The 18,198-nt window shown below is 37.9% G+C and overlaps 1 protein-coding gene across 7 annotated transcripts in view; it reads left to right on the top strand.

The window, feature by feature from the left end:
- Nucleotides 1-16,784, top strand: part of mub (poly(rC)-binding protein mub) — an 84,961-nt gene extending 68,177 nt beyond the window's left edge. For 6 of the 7 annotated variants that reach the window (XM_066739736.1, XM_066739735.1, XM_066739734.1 and 3 more), the window contains exon 8: nucleotides 1,503-4,496. In XM_066739736.1, the coding sequence (XP_066595833.1) occupies nucleotides 1,503-1,884 (382 nt within the window). In that variant the 3' untranslated portion in view covers nucleotides 1,885-4,496. Of the gene's footprint in view, nucleotides 1-1,502; nucleotides 4,497-5,842 lie in introns of those variants that run through there. The other variant, XM_066739738.1, reaches the window with a different exon arrangement.
- The last annotated feature ends 1,414 nt before the right edge of the window (nucleotides 16,785-18,198 follow it).

The raw sequence follows: 18,198 nt of genomic DNA, 5'->3' as shown, positions 1-18,198 counted from the left end.
ATTAGTATTGTAAAGATTTATATTGATGTAAAGAAGAAGTGGTCGGTTTTTCAACGAATAGTCGAGAGAGCGGATTAACACTGATCATACACACACATTTGTACGCAAAAAGTAACAGCACACGCCATTCAGTATCCTTCACACACGTTATAATTGTAATCCATTATATATTTTATTCCAGATTGTATCTCATATTTTACAAGTCTCGTATAAATGTAATCGACTCATCATCTTTGTCTCGATGATTTCTCTCTAGTTATTCGTACATATACATATATATATATATATATATTTATTCGTCGAATTTGCCATAATATTTTGTAGTCTCTCTCGTCAATACAGTCTGCGCTCTGCCATCCATTCAGATCTCAAAATAATTCCAATAATTTTACTCGACTACAATTCTATATAATTATATGTAAGAGGACATTCCACTGATAATCCAGATCAGGCTAATTTTCCCATATGATTTTTGGCAGGGCGTATACACTGGTTTATTTTAATTTTTACATCAGAAGAAGAGAATGATCAGTCGAGTCTCATTTACACTAAAGACCAAAATGTGAGGAGCAATGCAACTATTCATCTGCCTCACCTCACATTAATAAAAGCAGCATAGCGTATCATGATCCTGCTACTAACTATAAGCTGAAAACGTAATTTACTTTTATTATTGAGAAAGAGCACTCTGAAAGTACCCTCTCCAATTCTCTATGATAAATCTCGAATATATTTCTCCAATGGTTTAACAATTGTTTTAAAACTACTTTCCTGAAATATTTCTAATGGAGCACTGCCCGATCAATGATAACAGTGAATGATACGTGTTCAGCTATCGTTGGGTGCTTCGCACCAAATTTTCGTAGCGCCAAAGCGCATTTCTATCAATCGCACGCAAAAATTTCCCACGACGCGTTTCCTTCTTTTCCCACAATAATAATTGCAAGGATAAAGTTATTATACTCGCTTATTGCAATTTTAAGAATCTGTGATAATGATAATGATAAAGAGCGATCGGTCGAAATGCGATTTGGCTTCCAAAGTTCCTCGCAACCACGTAGCCGGCGTACGTGAAAAATCACGCTCCATAGAGCACCTTGGCATATAACTCTCTCTCTGTTACATTAGCCTTTGTGTACCTCAGCAATAATTTTTCTTTCTCACCCCGTTTCTTTAAATCTCTTCTATCTCTTATTATTACATGGTAGTTATATTATAATTTCTCCATAAACGTTTCCTTCTTTCACGTACTACTACTACTACTACTACTGTCTCATAGAGCGCTGTTATCTCACATGAACTTGATCATCGATCAGCACTCTATTTATAATATCTTAGTTAGAGTTTCTATTAATTTGTCATAATCCTTCTCTATCTCATGATTTTCTATCTTCTTTTCTTACCATAGATTAATTTGTTGTATTATTCTCTTGCAACTGTTTTTATGCGAGGAACGTGAACCCAACCTCTCTGACCTTTTTACATTTGTGTCTTTTCCCCAGTGTCGAACTGCAGAAAGCTAACCTAGAGGCCCAAAATACCCAAACCCCTGGCAGCGGTACCACTCCCGGGGCATCCGGGGCCAGTGCTTCCCCCTCTACCACCACTACCACTGCCTCTCCTTTGGCCAGCGCCATCCCATTGGCTCAGCTGCTAAGCAAGCCAGGCGCCCTCAACGCCCTATCTAGCCTGACCGCTCTTGGCGGCCTCACGGAATTGCTAGGTGGAGCTGCAGGCGCAGCTGCGACCGCGCTTCCGGTTCAGACAACCGGCGTGCATCGATCGCACAAGCCGTTCACGCCGAGACTCCGTAGTCCCGGCGCACCAGGACCAACTGACAGCGGCAAATTCAAATCCGAGCGCACCAAATACAACCCCTACTGAATTCTTCGATCACCACCAGCTATTCTACCTACCAACATCAACACCAACACCACCATTCGACGACAGCTGCTATCCATTGCGATCAACAACATTACGATGATGATGTTGATCATGATGATCATGATGATGATAATGATGATGATGATGACGATGACGAGGACGACGATGATGATGACGATGATGACGCCGCAACTGCTGATGATGATGCTACACGCACCCTCTTCCTCCTCCTTGGAATTCTTCTGCTTCTTTATATACAACAGAATTATCTACAAACCAGTCGAATGTACTGCGACATTATTCCTTACATATATCACAGACTTACACTCTATCCAATTGACACTTAGCGATAAAAATACGTAACGAGATATGTGCGAACGGACGCCAGGGTAAAATACTAGGGACTGAGATCTCCTCGACCGGATATATTTGGTATTTTTTAATCAAATTTCTAACCACTTCTTTTTCTGGTTATTATTACCATTATTATTGTGTGTTTTTTAATTTACCCGTTGATGAACTACTTTGCGTGCTTGAATGGACGATAATTTTCAGCATCTACGTTTCTCCAATTGATCTATGTAAAATTAATGTCAGCGCTGAAACGAATATTCCACACTTTTATCGAGAGTGAGTAAAGCAAAAATGATACCGGCCCAGATCTCAGTAGCCATGCATGAGTAGGAAACGCGCTCCGAGATTCCGCACTTAAAGAAAGTAGATACTCTGTTACAATTCCTCGTGCGTGAATGAACCTATAGGAAAGTAATATTGCATTGTAATCATAGTGAAGTAATCGCCTAATCATTTTGATTTGTTTTGGTTATCAGCGAGCTCGGAAAAAGCGAAATCAAAGCAGCCTTTTTATACGGACTTGTATAATTGAATTTTCCGAGATTAATTATTATTATTATTGTTCGTGCGAATTTTCTAGTAACGTTCTACTCTCCCCAATAGCCCTTGTTTTCCTTTATACGTTATAGTAAGATCATACAGCAGACGGCTTAATTTTTTTCTTGTAACGGTAGATCATGTTTCGGACGAGAAAATGTATGCGTGATTGAGAGAATGTGACAGAGAGATAGAGAAGCATGACTTGTGTATTGTTAAAAAGAAAACCAAGTTTTTGGTCGCAATTAATTTTTCTCTATTTTCATATTTTTTTAATGCTTCAAAGAAACTGTTTGAAAACGAGTGTCGTATTAAAATGAATTATGGTGGAATCATTGTAATGACGCGATTATAACGACGTTAGGCAACTTTTGGCTGATTTGCTAAAGGGCCGCAACCGAAATTGCAAGTTTGCATCACGATTGGACATTTATTTCTAATTTCGCTCTATCAAGCGAATATCGATATATGAAATAACCTATATAGATAATGTCGTATTATTATAAACAGTAATTATATATAATAGAAAATAACCATAAACGCTCAAGTGGCGACTCACGTGTGCATATTTGTAGTAGGCTTGCATTTTGTAGGCTCAGTTTAGCGGACGTATTGTACACTTATTATATATACATATATATATAAATATATATTTACACACGCGGTGTGTGTGCATGCGTGTGTGTGTGTGTGTGTGTGTGTGTGTGTGTGTATGAGTACGCATGTGTGGGATGGTAGGAGTGTGAATGCGTGTGTACGAGAAAGAGAGAGAGTAAACACATACACTCATGCAAGACACCAATATAGGCAAACACAGTCACGATTAAATAATGAAAAAAAAACACGCGCAGAGACGCCTTTCTTCTTCACTACATTATTGTGTGCGACGATCTATACATTCGACGACAAACGAATGTCTGAATTACATGTACAGAATGCGATAAAGAAGGAATGTAGAATAATATAGTGAGAAAGGAGAAGAAGGGAGAAATCGGGATTAGTATATGAGAAGATACGCGTTTCGTTTGAAAAAATCAGCCGACTGTTGTATTCGATTGATAAGCGATATTTAAACGATTGGTTTTCTTAGCGTAGCTGTCACATGAAAGTGTTTGTGTGCTCAATTTTAGTTGTAGTCGGAAGAAAATAATTTACCGATAGAAATCGATAAGCTTTACGATCACGTGTGTCGCGCGTATGGTAATCACTTTTTTTCGTGATCACGGGTCATCCGATGATGATGATTATTATTACTATTACTATTATTATTATTATTATTATACTAATGATTTCACGTAAGAAAGAATAAGAGAGAAAAGAGAATCGTAACCAATCATGTGTGATTCGACGAGGAATCGCAGATATACACACGGGAGGATCGTTTTGCGAACCGATGAGTCATGAGCACGAGTTTGACTTTGAATCTTTGGTCATTGAGTCTACGCTGTATTAATTCGAGTCCGCATTTATTTCATCGAGACAATAATTTGCGTCTGAAGAATATAATGAGAGAGAAAGATAGATCTTGAAGGCAAGGGACGAATGAATTTTTATCTTTATTAATAAAGGGTAATCTCCTAAGTAATTATTCTTCAAATGTATATCAGTCACTATAATAATGTCTCCAAGCTATACGTATTGTGTGCTTAGCGGGCATTGGATATTCTGTATTATCTTGTTGAATAAAGCTAGGCGTGTTTAATACAGTACGTAAAACATAATCCGAGAAGATTGAGCAATCAATTATCGGCCTTTCCTCCACACAACGTGGTCTCGCATGCCACTGGATTCTTATTACGCCAATATAATCGTGCTGCGAGAACAATTATCACTTGCCAGACATTCTACACCAACTTTTTATATATAATCAATTTTTTCCTCTATATTCTATATACATATTTGTACATCCAGTGTTTTGCGTGTCCGTGTGTATAGGCAAAATGCATTTTTTTTGTCACACCTCCATTAGTGTTAAAATTGCGAATTGTACGATCTGTCGATTGTACGATTAATCATTTATATATATTAATTGTTATATTATATACATATATATGAAAATGTTATAGCATACATTTTTATATTTTAGAGTAGCGTGTTTGTGTGTGTGACCAAGAGCGGAGAGATATATTTATATAATCTCTCTTTATATATTTTATATATATATATACACGTATAGAAAGAGAGAGAGAGAGAGATAGAGGTAGATAGAGAGAAAGAGAGAAGATGTATCCATCCAACCAACTTGACCCAGGCTCCTGCCCGTCTTCGGTAAGCACCATCCACTCCTTTGTAGTCCTCTTAAACGACTTTATCCCTTTAACCGTTGGCTATAAAAACTATTATCTTTTCCAAATTTTTTTTCTGCTCTTCGTTTCTTGTCTCTCTTTTTTTTTTGTTTTAATTGTAGCTTAATTTTTTTTCGGCCAACCAAATACACACGACCAACCATCCAAAACCCTCCGGGCATATTTCACGTGAGAAACGCTTGGTAATGTTCACGCAATGATTGCGTTGAAAATTTTCTACGAACCATTATGAGAGATTGAGAAGGTTCCGATTTTGGATCATTGGTTTGCCAATCCGGAGTTTCAGGTATTTTCTATCAAATTTACAAAACAAAAATTCCGTCTAATAAGTTCCTTCTGTAACTATCATCATTGTATATCTTCCAGCCACCGACGCTGTTGGTTCGTACAAAATTTTTATGTGAAACCGGAAGTAGAAATTGCCGTGGACAGCTTTCATCCGAAAGAATTGCAAGCTGTGCACCCTGTACCTTCGCATGTCGCGACACGCTTTGAAAGAATCAGTAAAAATTGGAACAATTAAAAAAAAACGTCTCTTTTGCTTTAGAAGATAATTTCGGTATTACGAGTGATGTTTTTTTGTCGTTACATTGCAAAAAGAATTTCGATTCGAGTTATTATTATTGATATCGAGACAAGTGCAAGAATCGAAGATAAAGTAGAGAATCGAGCATCCCTCGTAGTGTAATTCCGGTGGAACGGTGGTGCGACGAGCGAGTCTCGCTGAAAATCTGATTTAACAATGATTAATTCTGTTTCAGGATATCGATGGAAACGTCGGGGGTGCACATGCCCGCGTTCCACTTCCTCCCGCCGGAACACATCGTCAAATCGCCGATCCACTAAGAGTGGGCCAGCACACACACACACGTATGGTCGTCGTTAAGACGTCGTCGATGAGACGCGGGCGTCGCGACGCACGCGAGGCTGTCTATGGCATCTGGGGCTGCTGGCCCACGCACTGTGTTCAACCAGCTTGCTAATCGACACGCGCCAATCTCACGCGAGACACACACTTTGACCTTCGACCCCGTACACATTCGACGCAACGCGTGTACGTCTGGAGAAGCACACATACACCAACACACATACAGTACACGTACACTCTTATAAAAACTACTACGCTCTAGCGAGAACGTTCTTGAGGAAAAATGCGAAAAAGGAAAAAAAATAACTACAAACAGGAAGATTGGATGAAGAGGAGAGTCTCTCTCGTGCGCGCTCTCCGATCTGCAATTTTGTCTGGCGTGTACATGGATTAGAGGAATGTTCTGTAAGAGAGAGAGAGAGAGAGAGAGAGAGAGAGAGGTAGATACAAGGAAGCACCGGAGAGAGCGCGTGCACGAGGCGAAGAAACACTCGAGTGTACAAAAATCATTGTACAAATAATGGTTATCGCGAGAGAAATTATGAGGGAGCGAAGGAAAAAAGCAGGTGAAAATGGGAGAAAATGATGCAGCACGTCGCAGCCTCGCGAGACAGCTGCTACCGATTGGTAAAGGGAACAAGCCAAAGATACGTTAGTTTTCATTTTTATATTTAAACGAAAAATGCGATATGAGAGAAATACGAGAGAATTATTATTAATTATTAATTATCGACGCGAGCGATGGATGCTAAATATTCTTAGGCCGGTTTTAGCCTTCTTTCTAGCGTGGTTATTCGATAGAAACGACAATTTTGATAAATGACAATGTATCGCAGAAGGAAACGAGCTGACTTATATCCCGATCATAGGGGTTCCTTATTAATATATATTGACAAAAGTATTGTAAAATTCACGAAAGTATTTTACAATGTTATTTTTAATATATCTTTCTTCATATTCGCTTCTGTCGAACGCCGAAATTTTTCGATATCGTCGTTTCCAAAATATCGCAGGATATGAAAACAGAAGCAAAAAGAACACTCGCGTGCAGTGATTACTTAGCTTTTGCATGCTTTGATCGATACACACATAAAAGCATATATATATATATGTATATATATATATATATATATTTATATGGAGAACTTTCCATCAACGAGTTTGATGATCGAGCTTCGTCGATTGGACTCTCAAGGGGATCGGCTGTTTTCTCTCTGGAGGATGCAACGCTAACAAGGATGTGGCTACCGTAATGGAATTTTCCATTTTAATGAGAGAAAGAGAGAGAGAGCGATCCTACCCGCACCCAGCATTGAAATGGACGTAGAATATATACGATGATAATAGCGTGATAGTGTGACAACGCTACTGGACAAATTAAATTATCATTTAAAATTAAATAATGATATATGTATGTATAATACATATATATACATATTTATTACACAATAATAAAATACATCTCTCGTTAGAGGAGATCAATATCGATAGAAAGATGCAAAGCTCAAAGCCTGGCTTAAAGCTATGAGGGAGCGCGTCTTGCTCATTATCATCACTGTCATCCAATTTTTCTCCATTTTATCCTTCTGACCTCCCCCCTCCCCCCCTTCTTCCATTATACAATATACTTATTAAAATTTACACGGTAAGAAAACCTTCGCCCTTGGACAGAAAACAAAACGATTTAATCGAGTTTTCATTGAATACAAAAATCTTGTATCATCACTCGTGCGAACTAGAATTGATTCTAGATGCAAAATTCAGTTTCACTGCTAATGAATATTTTGCGTATTTTCGAAAATTGTATACTTATATAGAGACTCGAAGATTTTAAGGCTCGTTTGTGTCCTTAATAAGGAGCAAGGATTACAAGATAATACGACCTCTGGTCTGTGCCAAAACTTATCGTATTAACTTAAAATCGTACATGTATATAGTAGTAGAACTAATATCTATTCATATCCTTCCGTACTTATTACTTCTCAAGTATAAGCGACTATCGTAGAGATTTTATTTCTTTCTCCTTTCAAAGAAAATCTTCGAAGAGTCTCGCTCGTTCTTCCTTAAGCTGTTTCGTTTGCGCGGGGAACGGAATTCAGTTTTATTAATCTTAGTGCAAAAAATGACGATTTTTCGAATGTGAAAGATACTATTTATTGAAACAAAAAAAATATATATATATATTTATACATTTTATATATATATGATTAAATTGCTTCTTAATTGTAAATATGGTTTATCGCGAATATTTATTGAAACGAACGAAATTGTAATTTTTAATGAAGCAGGCGTGTATATTTTATAGTTATTTATTTTATATCGGCCCTCGTCGCGACGAGAAACCCACCGTTGAAACAATGATTGTCATCCAACGAGGGCTCATTTGTTATCTTTAAATTAATATTGATTTAAATCTTAATTGTTACTCGTTTGTTTTTTTCTTTTTTCTATTTTTTACTAATCCTCCGTGCAAACGCAACTCCACAGACAAGAGATCTTTTTCACACTCATTCGCAAAAGTCTTGACCGAGACGACGTTGGAATCGTTGATACACGAGATCCAAGCTTTTTTGGATAGTCAGTTTTTAATTAGTGTGTACTATCACAGAATTTAGCGCACGGATTGCCTCTAATTAATAAAGCATTGTGTATTCATTAGCATAATCGGAAAACAATGTATGGTCGTTAATTGTAAAGAAGATATTCTCGTTACGATCAGTTTCTGCTACTGATAATATTCTTGTAAGAGTTTGTCACGAAGTGTTTTTTACGTGACTGTGTATTAAAATTGTATTTGATATTAAATTAGAGAGAGAGAGAGAGAGAGAGAGAGAGAGAGAGAGAGTGAGAATGAGAATGAAAGAGGGAGAGAGAGAGAGAGAGAGAGAGATATGAAAAGTCGTGCTATTTTGCGAAGAAGCTCAACCATCACTGTAATCGACGTGAGAAAAATATCACGATGAGAGCTGCATATCGAGCATCTACTAAGAAGAATATTTTTGGAACAGATCCAAAGTGTTTCTTGCTTGGAGGAGATGATACAGCCGGAGGAGACCAAAATCCAATTAATTACTCAAAAGACTAATTTCGATCTCCTCTTCGTCTTTGCGTGTTTCCCCCTCGACTCGATGAAGAATTCTCTTCAGACTCAAGTCTACATCGCTGCTGTATACCCGTTAGTACGTTTGACCTTTGAACTATCCCTCCTCCTACCAGCTCTGTCCTTCCCCCATACGACTTTACTCTCCACATTGACCGACCGATCAAGGATTAAGCAAGTGCGTATATATATGTAGAGTTTAAAACACGGAAGGAGAAGGAAGAATCGAGAGACGCGAACGATTCGGCGTATAATATGAGTAGCCTCAGCTAACCGAGAAAAAAAAGATAAAAAAATATAATAAGGTATATATATATAAATATATATATATATACAATGAGGTAACAATTAGTGAGAGACGCTGTATGATTGTGTATATCAACAATAAATAATTGCTGTGATTAGAATCGATTATTAGTAAGTAGCTAAGAAGAATTTTTAAGGTACATCACAGAAAGAACGCGTGTCATGTGGATTTTAGGGAGAATGCGTGTGCGTGAGAGTGTGGCAGTGCGCACGGAAATTGAGATAATGCGAAAATTCCTTTCAACCGTTTCTCTTCTCTTATTTGTATAATATATTTAAAGCGAGGCGAAGAATGGCGCACGGCGTATAGCGATCCTTTTGAGATTGGAGCCTATATGTAGAAGCATTGGGGATCTCTCGATTTTCCAAGACTGACTAATAAAGTTTAAAGAAACGTTGCTACCAAAATGGATGCTGCTGACGCGTGCGTTCGAGCGTCGCGCGCATCTTCCACAAGCATATCCGGTGACACATATGACTAGGCTACGAAATTTAATCAATCTCTCTTTTTGCTGCGATCGGCAAAATTTCCCAAGATACTCGACACACACACACACATGCTATACCGATTTATCGGGTGGATTAAAGAGGAGGTGGAGATGAAGAAGATACGTGGACTCGATTGTATAACTATATATGTAAAAGGTTTCCTCTTCTAGAGTTCTCCGCTGGACACCTCGATTTTTTCGAAGGTTAAGATTGATGGATCGGCAAGAGGAAAGTGTATAGGCAGCGAATCATTAATTATTTCATAGCAAGTTTATGATGGTGCCAAAAGAATTTTGTGAGAGTCACGAGGTTCCATAGTCGAGACGTGAAAAGAATATGAAAAATTCCCATGATTTTCTGCTGTTGAATCTCGAGTCTCGGCGTGAAAACAGAAGGAATGATAGAATTGTGTGTAAGGTTTAGAGATGCGATCGTATATCGTTGTGACGTTAGAGTAATCCGTTAGTGCGGGGGCCTTGTCCCTAGGACCATGACACACACAGCGATTACCCGTTGATAAGGCTACCATATACGAACGCACACCTAAATAATTGGCTAAAATTATCTTGTATGCGTAAGGTGGCTTGCATCGATTTTTCTCGAGAGATTAGAAACGGAGATCTTATTAGTCAAGGCACCTTGATCTAGAATTTTTTGGGAGAAGAATCGATGCGGGTAAATGATCGCGTAATCCGCTGCCAAGTTGATTCGATAGTGGAGACTCGAAAGATGGAAATGCGAGGTTTTTCTCTGCTATTGGACTTGGAGTCTCGGTGTGAAAGAAAATAAGAAGAAGGAACAATAGAATTGTATGTAAGTTTTAGAGATGCGATCGTATATCGTTGTGGCGATAGAGCAATCTGTTAGTGCAGGGGCCTTATCCTTAGGGCCATGACACACACAGCGATTACCCATCGATTCGGCCGCCATATATGAACGCACACTTAAACAATTGACCAAAATCATCCTGTACGCGTGTGTGTAACGCGCTGCCGAGTTGGCAGACTTCGCTGTGTGTGTAATTGCCCTTATCGTGCGCGCCAAGCTCATCGAGATTCTCGTTCACTCGTTAAAATATTCACTGAACGATTCACTTGTTAACATCGTTACGACCCTAGCATTAAACGGTTCGAAATTTACCACTCGCAAGGTTTACGTAAGAAAGAAATTTGTTAATTACTTGGAATACTTTTAAACAGCTCGCTGCGAGATTATTTTCAAGCCGTGTGCGCTACCGATGTTAAAGCTAAAAATCGTATATAAGTAGGAGAAGAAGAGACGTTGGGACGAGTATCTCGATGAGCGAGCAAAACTTAACGTAACGCAAGGCAATCAGCTAAGAAATAACGTTAGTTTTTATAGAATATAGAGCGGGCGCTCGAGTCGCCGGATCGGAGGACTGGAAAAACGTCCTCTCTCGCCCAGCCGAGTTCTTTCACGTGGTATTTTCATTCGGCGAGCGAGATTTAGCACTCGGTTTTTCGCGTGCCAAAGTCGACAGCGATTGTTCGTTCGACCGGCTCAAAATCGTGCCAAGCTTTCTCGTGGATTCTGAGCCTCGTAGCGCGTGCCAATTTCACTGTGTAGGTGTTAATCGCAGTATTATATAGGAGGAACAAAGATAGGAGATTTCGGGAAGGCTCCTTTCGTATTCAAATGCGAGAGACCAATGAGATCTAGAAGGGAATCATTATCGTGGAATGCAAGAATCAGGCTAATGCTCCATGTGGCAATTGTAATCCGGATAATAGAAAGCTTGTAAGAATATTTATAGAGAGCGCTGTATATTTTATAAATATTCTTAAAATATTTCGGATAAAGTTTTCTCTTATCCGCCAATATTCATCTCTCTGCCCTCACATATTCCGCTGCTTTTCCTACAGCCCTTTCCAACGTATTTCTTCCTAAGAATATTTATAGAGCATTGTCAATTTTATAAATATTCTTAATGTTACTCGGAAACTTTTCTGTCATCTCTCTCTCTCTCTCTCTCTCTCTCTCTATTTCTCTCTATTTCTCTCTCTTTCTCTCTCTTTCTCTATTCTCCTGACTCATTTTCTTATACCTCCATCGACCTTTGACCCACGTGGCACACCTGTCCTTTTTCTTGTGATGCTGACAGGGAAGGATAACCTATATACACTTACAAGAGGCCCTCTTGAATTATAATATCCAACTAAAAGTACATCTTTGGTGTGTCAGAAAGTCTCCTGTCTTTCATTCGAAGTTTGGAACTTTTTAAGAACATTTTTGACACCTGTGAGCCATGTGGGCTCAGACACGCATCTCTTCTTCCTCCTCCTCCACTCTAATTCGCTCGCTGCACAGCGTCCACTGCACACGTCACACATTCGCGCTGTCTCCATTTGTGCAATATAGAAACGTCAACAAAGTCTGATTAAAAAATCAATCACCATACACATGTAGTCCTATGAGAAATTGTATATTTAGACTTGTATAGCTGTTTGAAATTTTATAGCGTTCTTTTTCAAACACTAAACTTAAGGCCACTCGGATGTCATATATCCTTTTACGATTTTCCCGCGAGCTAGTTTCCGGGCCTCCTTATATATATATGTAGTGAATCTCTCTAACGCACGATTAAGCAAAGTCCTACTCTCTGTAATGGCTGTCGAAAGCTTCCCATTCCCGATATTTTTTCACGTGAAAATTCTGTCCATCTTGCGAGGATGGATGTGTTATTTTTTCACGGTAGAGCCCAAAGTGCGTCTCTCTCGCACCAATCTCAATACCTTCGCGACGAAACAAATCTTCGACTCTTCCGTTTCTTCACCCTCTTTCTCGATCCAGTTACTCAAACTCTTCCCCCTCCTCTTCGATTTCCTCCGTGTCCCTATGCTACTCCCTAATCTTCCTTGGCCGAAACCAACTTATTTTACGAAGCCTTTACGAAAACAGGGTCATAAATACTTACGTATTATATAGTACGTGTAATTTAAATTTTTTAAGTGGAAAATAAGAGAGCGAGTAAGAGAGTGCGAGAGAATTAAGCGAGAATAGTGTGCTATGTATGTAACGAACAAAAAAAGGAAATAAACATTTATATATAAAAAAACAAAAACAATGTAACGCAGAATTAAATATATAGACGCGCAGGAGTTTTTCGGAGACCGCTTTCCAATATTTGCAGACAAGTTTTAGATACGTGGCAGAACCACGTGGGAAATATTGGATCGTGGGACGGCCATCTTTATTCCCGAAGACGAATCTTCATAACCTCAAACCTGACATTATTGTGCGATCAAATTTTCAAATTATCGTCCCTATCTCCGGAGTGTCATCTGAGAATTTGTTAAAGTCAAATACTAGTGGCTTTTTTCTTATGTTTCCTTCGATCTTTATTTGTTCGATCCTTCGATATAAAGATGGTCGGGTACGGGGCCAGAGAGTATATATGTAATAGTATACTCTAGCAAAGGAGAAAAATAAAAAGCTTTTAGCTAGCTAAGAAAGTGATGGATGGACGCGTAGATAGAAAAATGCACGAATCGATTTCCGCCAGTTTCGTTACATTCGATAAGAAACAAAGAAGTACCGAGAAAACAAAGAGAAGAGGGAAAGAGAAAACAAATTGGCGGGAATCGATCGTTTCACTGGTTGAAAAGTTCATTATTCCAGGGTAACGTTTTTTAAAATTGTCTGGTATCCGATATTTCTGTAAAAATAGTAGACGCGAATAATTACTTACAAAAACAAATAAATAAACACATCACTTACACAAGCGACACTTGGCGAAGTTGGTAAAACTTACACACTTCCCAGAGTTGCAATAATATTACATATACGCATATAGTTTTATGCCTGTATGTATATAACGGATATAATTTATATGGCTGTATTCTACATCTTCGACACGTGTGTAGAACAGACTTGTACGTTTTCGAGGGGTTAGATGGCTGGAGTGTGAAAAGTGCTTTAACTGTGAAGTCTGCGTGAGAGAGAGAGAGAGAGAGAGAGGATTACAATTATACCTGTAGTCGACGTTACAACATATCGCTATAAGTCATTCATTTGCAAGCTCCAAGTCCCCTGGTCAGCAAACCGAGTTGTCCAGCTCCTCAAGATCCAAGGGACCCAATTAAAGTTTCAATGAGAAAAGTTGGAATTATCATTACGTATAACAAAGCTGACCAGAACGGCATTGAGAGCGTATCTTGTTCAAGTAGGAGCCAATGTGTATAGAATTCCAAATATATCACACATAGGTGACCCACGTTCAAAGTCAGTCTACATATCAGACTATAGCTAGCACCCAGATCCCAACTTATACAAAGACCTCTAATTGAAACAATTCTATAGCTTCTCTCAAAACAAAAACAATATGCCCTCGAAACCATTACACACACACACATGTCTCCAATCTCATCTCCATTTTTCTTATCTTGGATCCCACAGTACTGAAAAGAAATATTCGTATCGCCAATTACTATCATTACCCGAATACTACTATTTATCATTATTATTTATTTTTCATTTATTTCTATTATTAGATTCTACGAGACGAGGACTAGTACATTTTACGTATAATTCCTCGCAGTTGCTTTCAAATAGCACACATCTCTTTGAAAGATATTAAGAATCTCTTCCGTATATTCTTAGTATCTACCGAGAATATTTTGTTGTATAGCCTGCGGTGTTACGCAGTTCTCTTTTTTGGTTATATGAGCGAATATCCTTACTAAAGTTTTCTCCCGGTAGAGGGCTATGGAAAGTAATTGGCGGGAAAACCCAGACGTTACTTTCATCAAGCATCATCCCACTTTTCACATACTGGATCCTAATAGTGAACAGAAAATATTCGTACCACCAGCTACTATCATTAATAATACTACTATTTACCATTAATACCAATAAATACTCTATTATACTAATATGTCCTCCCCCTCTTTATCTCGCCAGCTAGGCCCTTCCGGTCGATTAATTTGCTCTTTTTACCTCTTTCAATTTTAGGCGAGATAAATCTTTAACGCCCTCGTTCTTCCACTTTACCCTCCTGCAGATTCGTCGAAAATACTCCGCGAAAATCGTAAGACATCTTATTGTGATACTCGTAAGAGCTCTTCCCAGAATGTTTAGTGACGTGCAATCAGAGGTAGAACAGCGTGCGATCGTTTTATTCGATCGTGGCAATTATTATTGTATTTATGATCAATGTCGTAATCGTCGATAATTATTAAAGCGATGCTCTCTCGACTTTTACCGAGGATACCAAACGATAGAAGCATGAAAATCACACGGAGCTATATTTGTTATGTATTTCTAATATCCATTGTAGTACTTCTCTTAACTTACTATATTTTATAAGTTGTTGATTAGTTAGCTATGTGTATACGCAAGCAGACGACTTCCAACGATGGTCGTCAGTGTCGAGATGCCATAACTCGTGTATATGTATATGTATACGTTTATTCAGTAGCTTGCCCGGTTTTTTCATCGTCGATCATCGGAACTCGTCTCCCCCCTTCCCCTCACTTTTTCTTCCAAACAAACTCGTTGATTTGCTCAAAACAGAACACATAAACAAAGTGACAGAGAAAAGGAGAACAATCCATCGAGTGATTTGTTTCCTACGATATTTCGAAGTTGGAACGCCTGGTCTTGCTTCGAGTGGATCGAGTTTAAAACGAAGGATTTGCAATTCTCAGTGCAGTTGATCGACGAGAGTAATTTTCTCGCGTTTAGTACAATCTCTAAAGTGCATTTAGGTTTTATATTGATTTTCCATAGCCATCCGATGCTTTCACACGCGCTCGATTCGCGAGAGATCAACAATAATAATTATTGTAAATACCAACGTGCACGCGCGCGCACTTCGTAATTTATAGCCGACGCCACCGGCGTGTTTCAGTGTCGGTAAAGACTGCGAGCGATTACAATAGCGTTTTCTGGCGGGATAATATACAAATATATATTGAATAAAAATATATATAGAAATATATATGTTGAATCACTTGGCTAAGCAAGATTTAGAGAGGCGGAAGTATAAAAGAGAAGAATCGTGTATGTATAATTTCTACGTATATATTATATATATCGTAGGAAGTGTGGCCACGCGCAAATATAGATCAAACATGTACACAAACACTCAGAGCTATGAAACGTGGAAATTGATTATTACCAGATTCACTTTGATTCTCACACGCACTCACTTTGATCTTTAATCGAACATTCTTTTAGGCGGTTGGTTATACTTGGTAGGATGTGCGAAAAGACAAAGAGAGAAAGAGAGAGAGAGAGAGAGCGAGAGAGTGAAAGGCATAGAGTGAAAGAGAGAGAGAAAAAGTGTGAGAGAGACAGAGAAGGAGCAATGGAAGAGGTTTACGAACTTTTAAATTACAACCGCTCGTCGAATAGAATTTTAATGTTTGTAAGGGCAATAATGTAAATCTTTCGAGTACACTGTATTTGAATGTGTAAGTTGCATAAAAAGACAGATTTTTTAGATATCGCACTATACCATTTATTACTCTATAAGATAAAAGGAGATCATCAATCGAGCCACGATCGACCGTACTCGCGGTGGCTTGCGACGCGGATTTATCCTGCGCGAGGATCTCAATTTCATCCAACAACAAGTTCAGTGGGATATCTGCAGTTATATCAGTGCGCTTCTCAACATATATTCTACCTATAAGACACGGCGGAATCTCACGACCCCCTTATCAATTCTATTTTAACGCGATAGGCGGGCCGCGCGAGTATAGTCGCTGATGACAATTATAAATGAATATTATTAATAAAAGAAAAACAAAAAGGCAAAGCGAGTACATTGTTCTTTTCAATAAAAAGAAGAAGCAAGATTTTTAGTGTTTACACTATACAATTGATAAACGATTCTATTATTATATAATATTATATTAATAACAATATTATTACTGTAATGTTTGTTTTTGGCTATTAAAGTGTGTATATAGCAATATATATTCTAGAAATGCTCTCTTGTCAATCTTCCTTCGTATGTATATTCATCTTCATTATTTCTGACGATTTTTTGCTAAACAACTAATTCTAACGAGAACGAGTCGTAAGTAGCATTTTTGTCATTTCGCATGTAGAATCGAATGACGTTCAGTTTTTGCAAAATGCAACTTTTCTGCTTATTTGTTTCAGTAACTTTTTATAAACAATAGCAAATGTCAGAAAAAATACAGGGATTTTTTTTCTCGCCTATATCACGTTGCAAATATTCACCTTACACCTATTTGGCCCGTAAATTCGGTTAAGGTTTAGATGGGTAAAATTTGTAGACTCCTTCATACCGTTTATAGAAATCGCTCATCCATCTCCCTTTTCAATACGTTTCATAGTGCGGGCTGATATTTAAGCGTTAACACTACATTATAACGTTTAGAAGGAAGGTTAACTTTAACATTTTCTCATGGTAGTTTTATAAAAAGAACGATAAAAGTTTTCAGATAGTTTATTTAACATATATGCTTAAGTATGCAGAAAAACCTGATAAATATACAAACTCGTAGAATATTATATAAGAATATTTATAGAATACGTCACTCTATATATAGAAAAATATGTCTCAATCTCGACAAAATGACTACTTTTACTCTCAGGATATGTTCTATAAATAATCCTCATATAGCATACCATGAACTTTTATATTTCCTGGCAAAAATGATTCATTTAATAGTTTAAAATAGCTTCGAGAAAATCATTATTTAAAAACACTTTTTTAAAAAATATCCATACGGCTGAACAGATTTTTCCTACAATATAAAAGCTGGAAGAACCAAAAAGATTTATAATAAAGATACTATTGGCCGTATATATCGATCATTGTATGTACAAGGCAAAAGTTTTCAAATTGCAGTCGTATTTTTTTGTGGAGATTTTAATGTTATTATATCTATAGTTTTAGAAATACCAGGAGCTTATTTAGAAAAGTGTGCTGGAAAATTGTTGAAAAACCGCGGCGAAAACAAGTTTTTAAATGATTACACTGGTATTCTAAAAATATAATTGTACTTCTTCAGATAATCTCCTAGCATTTCTAAAGAGTTGAAGAACACGAAGATCTATTAGGAGAAATAAGAACTTACGATCGGGATTCAGATTGCAAAAAGATATTTTCGTAGAAAAACGCTAACTTCAGGTCAGATATATTAAATGGCAGAACTGTCAGCCGAATTCTGAACTAACAATGACCAGTGATCACGCCGACCGCGCCGCCTGTCGGCGTCGGTACTGACTGACTAAAAGCGCAAAGGTATTCAATTACCGCGCGCGCGCATTCTCCTCCCTTTCCCCTCCTTAACTTTACCACTATAATCCCTATAATACATACCAATAAGAAAAAGAGAAAAACCCTGTCTCTTTTC

The sequence above is a fragment of the Prorops nasuta genome, unplaced genomic scaffold, assembly GCF_024137725.1.
Source record: "Prorops nasuta isolate Cenicafe-Biocafe unplaced genomic scaffold, Cenicafe_Pnas_1.2 PNAS00021, whole genome shotgun sequence".
Lineage (NCBI taxonomy): Eukaryota > Metazoa > Arthropoda > Insecta > Hymenoptera > Bethylidae > Prorops > Prorops nasuta.
The sequence above is the reverse complement of the archived record's forward strand: the minus strand, read 5'-3'. Positions and strand labels throughout refer to the sequence as shown.